The sequence below is a fragment of the Oncorhynchus keta genome, chromosome 29, assembly GCF_023373465.1.
Source record: "Oncorhynchus keta strain PuntledgeMale-10-30-2019 chromosome 29, Oket_V2, whole genome shotgun sequence".
Lineage (NCBI taxonomy): Eukaryota > Metazoa > Chordata > Actinopteri > Salmoniformes > Salmonidae > Oncorhynchus > Oncorhynchus keta.
The window spans coordinates 29,031,873-29,045,195 of NC_068449.1; the positions used below are offsets into that span (position 1 = coordinate 29,031,873).

Sequence of the window (13,323 nt, forward strand, 5' to 3'; positions counted from 1 at the left end):
AATACCTATTTACATAAGTATTCAGACCCTTTGCTATGAGACTCAAAATTCAGTAAGGAAGGTGACCAAGAACCATATGGTCACTCTGACAGAGCTCCAGAGTTCCTCTTTAGGGATGGGAGAACCTTCCAGAAGGATAACCATCTCTGCAGCACTCCACCAATCAGACCTTTACGGTAGGGTGGCCAGACGGAAGCCAGTCCTCAGTAAAAGGCACATGATAGCCCGCTTAGTTTGCCAAAAGGCACATAAAGACTCTCAGACCATGAGAAACAAGATTCCCTGGTCTGATGAAACCAAGACTGAACTCTTTGGCCTGAATGCCACGTCTGTAGGAAACCTGGCACCATCCCTATGGTGAAGCATGGTGGCGGCAGCATCATGCTGTGGGGATTTTTTTCACCAGGAGGGATTGGGAGACTAGTAAGGATCAAGGAAAAGATGAACGGAGCAAAGTACAGAGAGATCCTTGATGAAAACCTGCTCCAGAGGGCTCAGGACCTCAGCCTGGTGTGAAGGTTCACCTTGCAACAGGACAGCGACCCTAAACACACATCCAAGACAACGCACCAAAGCACCAAATACAGGTGTGCCAAGCGTGTAGCGTCAACTAAGTACTGAGTAAAGGGTCTGAATACTTATGTATATGTAATAAATCAGATTTTTTTATATACATTTGCAAATAATCTAAAAAACAGTTTTCGCTTTGTGACTATGGGGTATTGTAATCAATTTTAGAATAAGGCTGTAACGTAACTAAATGTGGAATAATTAATGGGGTCTGAAAACTTTCCGAGGGCACTGTACATACGAAAGGGTAGTGTATTTTGTATCAAATGATGTTGACACCCAAGAATCCTGTTCATGAATGCTGGTTAAGAGACAGAGTACAGGAAAATTACATAGGGTTAAGACACATGGGATTGTGAAACATTAGGGAGTGCAGTAGTGCAGAAGTGATAGTGAGTCCATTTATAGCCAGGTGTAAGGTGGATGGATTGCAGGTTATCACAGCCAGGGTGGATGAAGAATGGATGGAGTATGGTTGCTTGATGAAAGGGGAAGCAGCCGGTCAGGTGGGCAGGTCTGTGGGTGGACAGGTATCTGGATCCGGGCCGGGATGGGTGGCTTCACGGGCCGCCAAGAGGAGGAAAGGGAGAGAAGCAGGGAGTTAGAAAAGAAGACGAAGGCATAAAGGATCCAGACATAAACATATTTGGAAAGTTAAAAAAACAACTAAATGTAACAAAGGTTAAAAAGGTGTGTTTTCTGCATATTCTTCAACACTTAGACTGAATCTGCTGCCCAGACAGAGGGATATTGCACTGTAGGAGAAAGCATGCACCTAGCTGTGTTTTCTGATATATGTGGAATAATGAGAAGGCCGGCTTCCTGTGATCTGAGGGATCTGATGGCTTAGTATTGTATTAATATGTCCTTAAGGTAGGTGGTAGCGTGTCTATTTAAGGCTTTATACTTGTGTTAAGAGTTAGACTGTAGGTTGTACCGAACTGGGGAGCCAGTGCAGTTGGGCAAGAATTGGGGTGATGTATTCAGATTTGTTGGTTCCTGTTAGGAATCTGGCAACAACATTCTGTATGAGATGTTTTTATGTCATTTTTCTGTGGCGGTACAGCCTGATAAAAAGGTGATACATTAATCTAGACGGTATGTAATGAAGGCATCAGTAAATGAATGTTTCGACTCATGTTAAGAGTCTTACTGTGTTGCATAACAAACATACTTGCTTTGTTGTATTGATATAATATTATGTCAAAGTAAAATTGTTCAAAAAGAAAAATTCACACATTATTACATTGAAGACGTGAGTCTAATAGGAGTTCAACTCTTCTCCTTGTTTTCTATTTTATTGCCAATTCATAACACTGACTGTTAACCAAGTGGCATACCTTTTGCTGTCGGGTTGTTCTATATGATTTGAATCACTTTCTGACAGCACCCCTTTTGATTTGAATAAAACCTTCCATACATGTTTGCCCAACGTAGAAGTGGTCAGAAAGTGACTTTCCGGACTTGAATTTCATTCAGGAGATAGAGGTGCTCAAAGTTCTGCATTCCCATACTGCCATGAGAATTCCATGTCTTCCTCACTGACAAATATGAACTATTGAGTTTTAGATCATGTGAAGCTTGCAAACAGGTTTGTCAAACTGTTTATGATTTATTGAGAAAACTAAAAAAATGTATGTCATTTTTTAAATCTTGAAGGTCAATTATCTAAAACATACAGTTCATTATCTGTATGTTGTACCTTAGACATGATTCTACATCATCTGAATTGTTTGTGTTGTGCCTGCCATGGATTGAGACACAGCTTACTCTTGAATGCAGGGTGGATATTAGAATAGCCATTCCAATTAAAGTTGGCATTCGACAAGTTAAAGTTTCAATTCAATTTTTAATGTCTATTGTGTACGAGCTAAATTGCAGGGGTCTGAAGGGATAGGTCCATTCTATGAATTATATTTCTATGGTTGAAATGACACCCACTCTGTATTCAAGAGTATGCTGTGTCAATTGATGATGCGCACAACGCAAGTTATTCAGATGATGAAAAATAGGTTCTGAGATACAACAGTTGTGAAAATGAAACAAATCTGAGTTGAAACGTTTTTAGATATTTTATTTCAATAAATCATACAACAGTTTGACAACCCTGCTTGTAAGCTTTCAAATGATATCAAACTCAACTGTTATCTTTTTTTCAGTGATGAAAAAATGGACGTCTTATGTGGGTTATGCGAAATGGGTCAACTTTGGTCACCTCTATATCCTGAATGTTTTGCCATTCAGGTCCAAAAAGTCACTTTCTGACCACTTCCACAATGTGCAAGCGAGCATGTATGAAAGGTTTCGTTCAAATCATAAGGGGTGTAGTCAGAAAGGGATTGAAATATTATGGAATGACCCTGTGTTCAAACTAGGTGACATTTTAACCTCTGGGCAGTAGGTGGTACAGCGAGCTGCATATTAGCACCACAGACAGTTTTGGACACCACAATAAAAGTACAGCAACGCTTCCTATTGGACTATAGTAGGGAGACTGTACTGAACTATGGTTTTATAGACACACAATATATATTTATTTTTCTCCTAAAATATTATCTATTTGGAAAAGATTGAAAGTTTTCAAAATATGTTTTTTGGAGACTGTTATGTAACTAAAATAATTGTGTCTCCTTAATTTGTGATCAGTGGTAAAAATATTTTGAAGTATTATATACTTAAGTAGTTTTGGGGGGTATCTGTACTTTATATTTTTGACATATTTTACTTTTACTCCACTACATTGAAAATAAAATACTCCCATACATTTTCCCTGACACCTAAAAGTACTGGTAATGTTTTGACTGCTTAGCAGGACAGGAAAAGGATCTAATTCACACACCTATCAAGAGAACACGTTTGCCATCCCTAACCCAAATGCTTCTTCTGAACATGATATCTGAATGCTTCAGTATAACCATGGCAACCCATTAATAAATTATTTTTTATGGTGTTGTCTTGTTTTTTTTTTTTTACTACACAAGTCAGTTAAGAACAAATTCTTATTTTCAATGACAGCCTAGGAACAGTGGGTTAACTGCCTGTTCAGGGGCAGAATGACAGATTTGTACCGTGTCAGCTCGGGGGTTGAACTTGCAACCTTCCGGTTACTAGTCCAACGCTCTAATAACTAGGCTACCTTTGTTTGCTTAAAGAATATGAAATTATTTATATATTTTACTTTTGATGCTTAAGTACACTACATGGCCAAAAGTATGTGGACACCTGCTAGAACATCTCATTCCAGAATCAAGGACATTAATGTGGAGTTGGTCCCACCTTTGCTGCTATAACAGCCTCCACTCTTCCACTAGATGTTGGAACATTGCTGCGGGAACTTGCTTCCATTCAGCAAAAAGATCTTTAGTGAGGTCAGGCACTGATGTTGGGCGATAAGTCTTGGCTCACAGTCGGTGTTCCAATTCATCCCAAAGGTATTTGATGGGGTCGAGTTAAGGGCTCTGTGCAGACCAGTCAAGTTCTTCCACACCGATCTCAACAAACCATTTCTGTATGGACCTCGCTTTGTGCACGGGGGCATTGTCATGCTGGAACAGGAAAGGGCCTTCCCCAAACTGTTGCCACAAATTTGGAAGCACAGAATAATCTAGAATGACATTGTATGCTGTAGCGTTAAGATTTTCCTTCAATGGAACTAAGGGGCCTAGTCCGAACCATGAAAAACAGCCCCAGACCATTATTGCTCCTCTCCCAAACTGTACAGTTGGCACTATGCATTCTGGCAGATAGCGTTCTCCTGGCATCGTCCAAACACAGATTTGTCCGTCGGGACTGCCAGATGGTGAGGCGTGATTCATCACTCCAGGGAACGTGTTTCCAATTCTCCGGAGTCCAATGGTGGCGAGCTTTACACCAATCCAGCCGACGCTTGACATTACGCATGGTGATCTTAGGCTTGTGTGCGGCTGCTCAGCCATGGAAACTCATTTCATGAAGCTCCCTATGAACAGACTGGGCAGATCTAGCAGGTAAGACATTTGACAAACTGACTTGTGGCACCGTCATAGGTGGAATCCTATGACGGTGCCACGTTGAAAGTCATTCTACTGCCAATGTTTGTCTATGGAGGTTGCATGGCTGTGTGTTGATTGTAAACACCTGTCAGCAACGGGTATGGCTGAAATAGCCAAATCCAGTCATTTGAAGGGGTGTCCACATACTTTTATATATAGTGTATATTTATTAAACCGGATACTTTTAGACTTTTACTCAAGTGGTATTTTACTGGGTGTTTTTCACTTTTACATTAGTCCTTTTCTATTAAAGGATGACAATTGGGTACTTTCCACCACTACTTGTGATGGTTGAAGACACACCTACATTTTGGGTAAATGTGTGACCAATTCCCATAGGCAACAACTGCAGCTATTGGTTCTAGACAGTGGATGGTGTGTAATTTAAAATATGTAATTTGTATTTCATATTTTTTTCTCTAATTACGTAATCTTGATTTAAACTCAGTTTTCTGGGGTCGTGCATTGGCTGTTCTTTGTTAAGTTTGAGGTCTGATACCAGATTTGATAGGCTATCCACGCTGTCACTCAAGAGCGCTATTGAAGCGGTTACAGGTTGTATGATGCTGTGTGTGAAATAAATAATGTGCGGCAGAGGCAGGCCATGGAGGTGTACAGAACTTGTCGTCGCCGGAAGCATCTGTAACTTTTCTCTTCATGGCCGCGGCAACAATGTTTCTTTTTTGATTACTCTTCTTTTTCGATGTTCTTCCAGTCAGTTTACATGGGCAATGTAGCTTGAACATGTGAACGCGTTTACTTTGTTCTGCTCTTATGGAAGTTTTAGATTAATTTAGTCTAAAACTGCAGTCTGAACGCTATAATAATTACCCCTCAAAAATTGAATCCCTGTGACCTGCACTGGATTTAAATTTTGTCAAATATAAAAGGCACTTTTTTTTTGCGTCTTCGGAATCTATATCGACGTGAAGATTTGTTTTCGCTAGATCCCCAACAACGTGCGGTTTTATGTTCGATGCCTCACGGCATTGTTCTGTCTCGACCAGGCATGTAAGGTCCCTCGAGCTGAGGAATGAGTGGCCGCGAGCAATCGGGCGGTGAACACTATTTTCGGATTTAAGAACTGGGTGGAATATCTGAAGTTTCTGAACATGGATATTACAGTGTCAGAGTTGATGGGAAACTTCATGGATACGCCGCTGGTGGTGTGGGTAAGTGAATGTGCACTCAGCAAGTGCCATGGCGGATAATAATGTAACTCGTTGTCCTGCTAACCTGCTCTTGGCCACTTTCATTTTTTTAAATATCCTTGTCCATCTCCTACTCCTAATGACATTTAAAAAAAAAAATAACGTTTTTTTTTCTTCTTTCAAACATACAGTAGCAGACTGGTAGACCTGTTCGTTTACATGATTTATTTACTGTTTGTTGTTAATCTTTGCTGTAAAGCCAGGATGTCTGACATTTTCCCAACAAGCCAACATATTTTATTGTGTTTTATTCCTATGGTCTGGGTTTGATTGGCATGACCTACTATTATTCCCTAAAACTTGGAACGGACCTTTCATGAAACTGAGCAAGAGCCATGCCAGCTGTTAACACAACCTCTAGCCTGAATGTTGTATCTAGTCCATGAGTGTCAATATTGGTCTATCACAGAGCCATGCCTAGGTCATTGTACTTTGGCTCCATTTTTATCATCACATAAGATGTAAGCTATGCCACAGGGTTTCAGAAGACTAGCCCGATGGTATAACTTTTGACAACTCTCTGTATGTGTATTGCCATACCATGAATGCAATGCAAGGCTACATGGATATATGGCATGACAATGGTAGAAGTTGGCTACAGCACATAGACTGGTGACACTGTATGAAGGCCTATGACTAAAGCACATACAGTATGGCATGAGGCAATGGCTACAACATTGCACAGTGTGTCACCAGTCTATGGATACACTTACACACCATGGTACCAGGCTATGCCTTAAGCACATACAGTATGGCACCAGGCTATGGTGGGGGGGCTGATCCCCTCATCCTGCCCTGATGTCCTGTTTGGCCAGTCGGCTGGACCTCAGCTGCTGGCTGCTTGTTCCGCTCTAACAACTCTCTACCCTCCGGCCTTTGTTTCGGTCACTGGGATTCGTCCTCTCTGCTCGCCCTGACTCACCTCTAGGAGGACCTCCTGGTTCCTCGATCTAGAGCCTAAATATCTTGACATGCTCACAAAGTCATAGACAGTATTAATTGAGAGTGTAAAACTTGCATTGACATCTGTCAGAGCAGGAAACGTCTGTGTATTCTTGGAAACCGAAAGCACTAACACCCAGGTGTGGCCAATCTCTTCATAGGTGAGCTGAGCACTTTAGAGTAATCCAATCTTCTCTGCCCATTTCTCCTCCCTTTTCTCCCTCTCCCCCTCTCTCTTCAGGTGAAGACCTTTGGACCCCTGGGCTCTGGCTCAGAGGACAAACTCTCCATGTTCATGGATCTGGTGGATGGTGTCTTCCTGCACAAGATCATGACACACATGTGAGTGGACATACATGTGTGTGTGTGTGTGTGTGTGTGCGTGCATGTTAATCTGGCAGCTGTTTTGTGGCCTCAATCTATCTCCTTTCGTAACCACATCCTGGCATGGTTTCCCCTACTGGTATCCAACTGTGTTTAGACATCCTCCCCATGCCTTCATGGCTCACTGATTGGACTCTCACTCACTCTTTCAGCTCATTTTCTGGCCCTCATGAGTCAATGTGATCTGACACAGAAAGTCTCTCTTGCTCCTTCCCTCTCACTCGCTTTTTCTCGCGCTCTTGCCTGCCTTTCATGAGTCAATGTGATCCTAAGGCTGCGATTATATCTGCACAATGTGGCTGTCTGTTTGGTTAGTACTGGGAGGCCTCTCAGAGCTCTTGAGCTCAGAGATGCAATTCAGTCTATCTACTGAAAACAGTGAACACAGCCATTATCTCACTGCTGAAAGTTATGTATGTGAAAATATTAAAGAAGTGTATATATTATTTTTTCCATAATGATTGTGATAGTTTGCTCTGACACAGAAAGGGCTGCTCGTCTCACAAAACTAGTGCTCAGAAATCTGACGTGGCTCAGGCTAGGTCTTTCTCTAAACCGTCTCAAGTTTCTGAACCATTTCCTGTGCTCTGTCACTTCAAAGGAAAGTCATGTGCCCTGAATGGCAGGCAATGCAGTCGCAGTCAGTGACTTCTTTTAAGAAACTCCCTGTAATGCTGTGACTTGTTTCTGAAATCAGCTACCAGTTTTCTCTCTCATCTCTTGCACTCCTTCAATTACACTCTTCTCTCCCTCACTCTCTAACTGTGCCTAGCGTCTGTCCCTTTGTGTTGCCCCCAGCTGTGCTAACCATACAGTCCCCTCCCGCTCCCTCCTCCTGCCCCCTCCCTCTCCCAACCCCCTCCTAAGTCCTGTATTTTAACCTACTTCCCCCTGACTAGCTGCTCCTGCTTCCCCTGGCCTATCTGTCTTAATGAGGGGCTTTAAATGCTGTATGCTCCTCCTCAAACAAAGACAATATTATTATGCACACGACAAGGGGACAGAAAACAACCCCCACCAGGACAATGAGGGGTGTAACTCTGCTATGCAGGATTTAGCCATGTAAATAAGTCCATGTGACATCACTGGTATGTCTAGTAATTATCATACGCAATATATAATAAAGTATGTAGACACCACTTCACATTAGTGGATTTGGCTATTTCTGCCACACCCGTTGCTGACAGGTGTATAAAATAGAGCACACAGCCATGCAATCTCAACAGACACACATTGGCATTGGAATGGCCTTACTGAAGAGCTCAGGTACTTTTCAATGTCTCACCGTCATAAAATGTGGCGTTTCCAATAAGTCAGTTTGTCAAATTTCTGCCCTGCTAGAGCTTCCCCGGGTCAAGTGCTGTTATTATGAAGTGGAAAGGAGCAACAACGGAAGTGGTAGGTCACACAAGCTCACAGAACTGGACTGCCGTGTGCTGAAGCGTGTACAGAATCTTCTGTCCTCGGTTGCAACGTCAGCACAAGAACTGTTCGTCGGGAGCTTCATGAAATGGTTTTCCATGACTGAGCAGCCGCACACAAGCCTAAGATCACCATGCGCAATGTCAAGCGTCGGCTGGAGAGGTGTAAAGCTCGCCGCCATTGGACTCTGGAGCAGTGGAAACATGTTCTCTGGAATGATGAATCCCACTTTACCATCTGGCAGTACGACGGCAGAATCTGGGTTTGGTGAATGCCAGGAGCACGCTACCTGCCCGACTGCTTAGTGCCAAATGTAAAGTTAGGGAGAGGAGGAATAATGGTCTGGGGCTGGTTTTCATGGTACGGACCAGGCCCCTTAGTTCCATTGAAGGGAAATCTTAACGCTACAGCATGCAATGGCATTCTAGACGATTCTGTGCTTCCAACTTTGTGGCAACAGTTTGGGGAATGGCCTTTCCTGTTTCTGCATGACAACGCCCCCGTGCACAACGCAAGGTCCATACAGAAATGGTTTGTTTCCGACATCCAATGGAAAGCTTTCCCAGAAGAGTGGAGGCTGTTATAGCTGCAAAGGTGGGACCAACTCCATGTTAATCTCCATGATTTTTGGAATGAAATGTTCGAGCAGTTGTCCACATACTTTTGGTCATGGCATACATGACATGGCATACATGTAGACTGGTGTCATTGTTTTGGCCTTCTTTCATATGGCATAGTTTAAACGTTATTAACTTTGTATTTTTCTTGTTGAGAAAATACACTGGAGTATTTGGAGCTTTTTGGTTACAATCATATAGCCTAGGTCGACTTCTGGCACCTTCTGGCACATGCGCACGCACAGGTGTCTGAGCTGTTTATGTTAAACCTCTACCACAGATGAGTGGATGGCTGAAATCCTCCAGGCCATTAGTGCCAGCAGCAGAAGTCTTTCTCTCTCTCTCTCTCTGTGTCTCTCTCTCTGTGTGTCTCTCTCTTTGAGGGTACACACTGTGGTTAGAGACCCCCCTTCTGCTGTTCTAGATACCCTTTATTATTTTCATGGAAATGTTTCTCTAATACTCAAGCCTGGGCCTGCTTTAGGCATGTATTCTAGTAGTACTGATATAGGATCAGGCTTGACCTTTTTAGATACAGTACATTTGGAAAGTACTCAAACTCCTTGACTTTTTCCACATTTGGTTACGTTACAGCTAGAGGTCGACCAATTTTTAATAGGAATGGATGATTAATTAGGGCCGATTTCTGAATTTTTGGTCACCGATTTGGCCTATTTATTTTATTTTAAAAAAAGAAGAAAAAAAAATATTTTCACACCTTTTTATTTATCCTTTATTTAACTAGGCAAGTCAGTTAACACTTTCTTATTTTCAATGATGGCCTAGGAATGGTGGGTTAACTGCCTCGTTCAGGGCCAGAACAACATATTTTTACCTTGTCCGCTCGGGGGGGATTCAATCTTGCAACCTTACTGTTAACTTGTCCAACGCTTTAACCACCTGGTTACATTACACTCCAGTCTGGAGACTTCCTGTTTTACCTGAATGTTAGCATTAAACTTATCTTATAAAAAACATTCAATCATAATCACTAGTTAACTACACATGGTTGATGATATTACTAGTTTATCTAGCGTGTCCTGCGTTGCATATAATCAATGCGGTGCGTATCGTTGCTCCAATGTGTACCTAACCACAAACATCAATGCCTTTCTTAAAATCAATACACAGTAGTGTATATATTTTTAAACTTGCATATTTAACCTGGATTTATTTTAGCTATCAGGCAATATTAACCATGTGACATTGTCACTTCTCTTGCGTTCATTGCACGCAGAGTCAGTGTATATGCAACAGTTTGGGCTGCCTAATTTGCCAGAATTTTAAGTAATTATGACATAACATTGAAGGTTATGCAATGTAACAGTAATATTGAGACCCAGGTAGGAGCGAGGAGAGGGACGGAAGCTATACTGTTACACTGGCAATACTAAAGTGCCTATAAGAACATCCAATAGTCAAAGGTTAATGAAATACAAATGGTATAGAGAGAAATAGTCCTATAATAACTACAACCTAAAACTTCTTACCTGGGAATATTGAAGATTCATGTTAAAAGGAACCACCAGCTTTCATATGTACTCATGTTCTGAGCAAGGAACTTAAACGTTAGGTTTCTTACATGGCACATATTGCACTTTTACTTCTCCAACACTTTGTTTTTGCATTATTTAAACAAAATTGAAAATTTCATTATTTATTTGAGGCTAAATTGATTTTATTGATGTATTATATTAAGTTAAAATACGTTTTCATTCAGTATTGTTGTAATTGTCATTATTACAAAAACAAAAAAATACCAAAAAAATGTCTGCACCATTTGAAGGTCCCCAAGAACACAGTGGCCTTCATCATTCTTAAATGGAAGATGTTTGGAACCATCAAGACTCTTCCTAGAGCTGGCTGCCCGGCCAAAATGAGCAATTGGGGGAGAAGAGCCTTGGTCAGGGAGGTGGCCAACAACCCGATGATCACTCTGACAGAGCTCCAGAGTTCCTCTAGAGATGGGAGAAACTTCTAGAATGGCAACCATCTCTGCAGCACTCCACCAATCATCCCTAAGTTGAAGCATGGTGGTGGCATCATCATGCTGTGGGGATGTTTTTCAGCGGGAGGGACTGGGAGACTAGTCCGGATCAAAGGAAAGATGAACGGAGCAAAGTACAGAGATAGGTACTTGATGAAAACCTGGTCCATAGCGTTCAGGAGTGGTCCAGCCAGAGCTTGGACTTGAACCCGATCAAACATTTCTGTAGAGATCTGACATTAGATGTGCAGCGACTCTCCCCATCCAACCTGACAGAGCTTGAGAGGATCTACATAGAAGAATGGGAGAAATGCCCCAAATACAGGTGTGCCAAACTTGTAGTGTCATACTCAAGAAGACTCAATGCTGTAATCTCTGCCAAAGGTGCTTCAACAAAGTACTGAGTGAAGGGTCTGAATACTGGAGTATTGTGTCTAGATTGAGGGGGAATAAAATATATATAAAATATATATTTTAACATTTTAGAATAAGGCTGTAATGTAACAATGTGATAGTCAAGGGGTCTGAATACATTCTGAATGCACTGTAATAATGTACCTAGATAATGTACCTAGTTGAACCTAGATCAGCCCTCCTACTCTGAAAGGCTTTTTGGATGCACTCTGCTTTATCAGCCAGCCAGTGAGAACTGGGAATTGCCATGTCAGAAAGCTGTACATTTAGAAACTAAAGGCAGCTAGTACACAAGTTTACTTGAATAAAAAAAACAAACTATTCCTTGTTTCCAAACTAAAGCCCTTTTCACAGACTTACTGAAATACTGGCCCAAGCTTGGCAGCATTTGCATGGTGTGCCCACAAAACATATGTAAATGAGGTTAGCACAAACAACACTTATCCAGACCAGGTCCTCAAAACAGCCAAGGTCTATTTTTGAATTCTGGCTGTAACACAAGAAAATGTGGACTAAGTCAGAGTATGGATACTTTCAGAAGGCAAATGGGGTGTCATTTCAGACGACAACCCGGTCTCAATGCTAACACTCTGGACTCTAGTCAGACTATTACTAGTCAATGTCCACTGACTGTTTACCTAACAAGTACAGCAGTTCTGTGACCAGCATATTTAAATGGCATCCTGTTGATCAGCTCTATGTATTTCAAGCGTGTTTTCACATTTCTGGTTGGCTTTGTAGCTTGAACCCTCTCCTGTGGAGACCTGTGTGTGTGTGTGTGTGCGCTTCCAGCTTGTGTAGGGGGACAATGCTGTTCCTGAAAGCCATTCGCATCCATAATACATCTGTCAACCAAACAATTGGGTGTTCTTGGCCTACTTGTTTGGAGGAAAGAAGGACATTGCGTCTGTGTGTTCTGAATAAGCACCATATTCTATATGCCGTTCCCCTCTAACGTTTAGGCTAATCCCCAACAGTAATCTGTTTTCCTTTTTTTGTGTGTGGATATTTGGTAAAAGCAACTCTTTCACTAGAGTTGGTGTACAGTACATACCAATTTAGCCTAAAATAGGAATTTACAGGATTATGTACATTATAGTTGTATGTCTTGCATGCCAGACTAAACGCTTCCCAACTGAAACAGTTCCTTAGAGTTCATGCATATATTATGTTATCATTTTGTGGTGTTTTGGACTTCGTTGAGTTTTTTTTTTCCGGCTGTATTCGATGAATTATTAGATGAATTATGACTTTTGAGGAATAGGCTACAAAGTCTCAAAATGGACAAACGGTACTATTGCTCCTTTTTTTCCCTCATTTTTCAAGCGACGGTCTTGTAAGGGAGTATACAAGCGCGCTCCTTCGGTCCGGCTAGCAGAGATTGGCTAGGTGCCAGCCGAACTGAAGCATGCTGACACCTTAAGCAGCTGTTCAAAGAAAATATAGTCAATATAATACTCAGTAAAGGAAAAGGCTGCTGTTTCTTAATTTTTTTTTGTAGTTTAGTACTTTACTACAAAAATATATTTTCATGTTATGTCTTTTGTTATCCAGAGACCCCAGCCCCACAAATCAGAGAGTGAATAAGAATGTGAACAATGATGTGAACCTACGAATCCAGAACCTCAACATTGTGATCAGGCACATCAAGAACTACTACCAGGTGAGCTCAGTTCTGTCTATCCACTTCCTGCTCACTCACCTCACGTACTTTTTATATTTAAAATTTACTAACCACTTTTAAT

The 13,323-nt window shown here is 41.6% G+C and overlaps 1 protein-coding gene across 1 annotated transcript in view; it reads left to right on the forward strand.

Annotated features, from left to right (window-relative positions):
* The first annotated feature begins 5,167 nt into the window (after positions 1–5,167).
* Positions 5,168–13,323, forward strand: part of LOC118362681 (protein Daple-like) — a 75,223-nt gene continuing 67,067 nt past the window's right edge. The window contains exons 1-3 of the mRNA XM_052485221.1: positions 5,168–5,773; positions 6,996–7,096; positions 13,133–13,241. Of these exons, the coding sequence (XP_052341181.1) occupies positions 5,714–5,773; positions 6,996–7,096; positions 13,133–13,241 (270 nt within the window). The 5' untranslated portion in view covers positions 5,168–5,713. The remainder of the gene's footprint in view (positions 5,774–6,995; positions 7,097–13,132; positions 13,242–13,323) is intronic.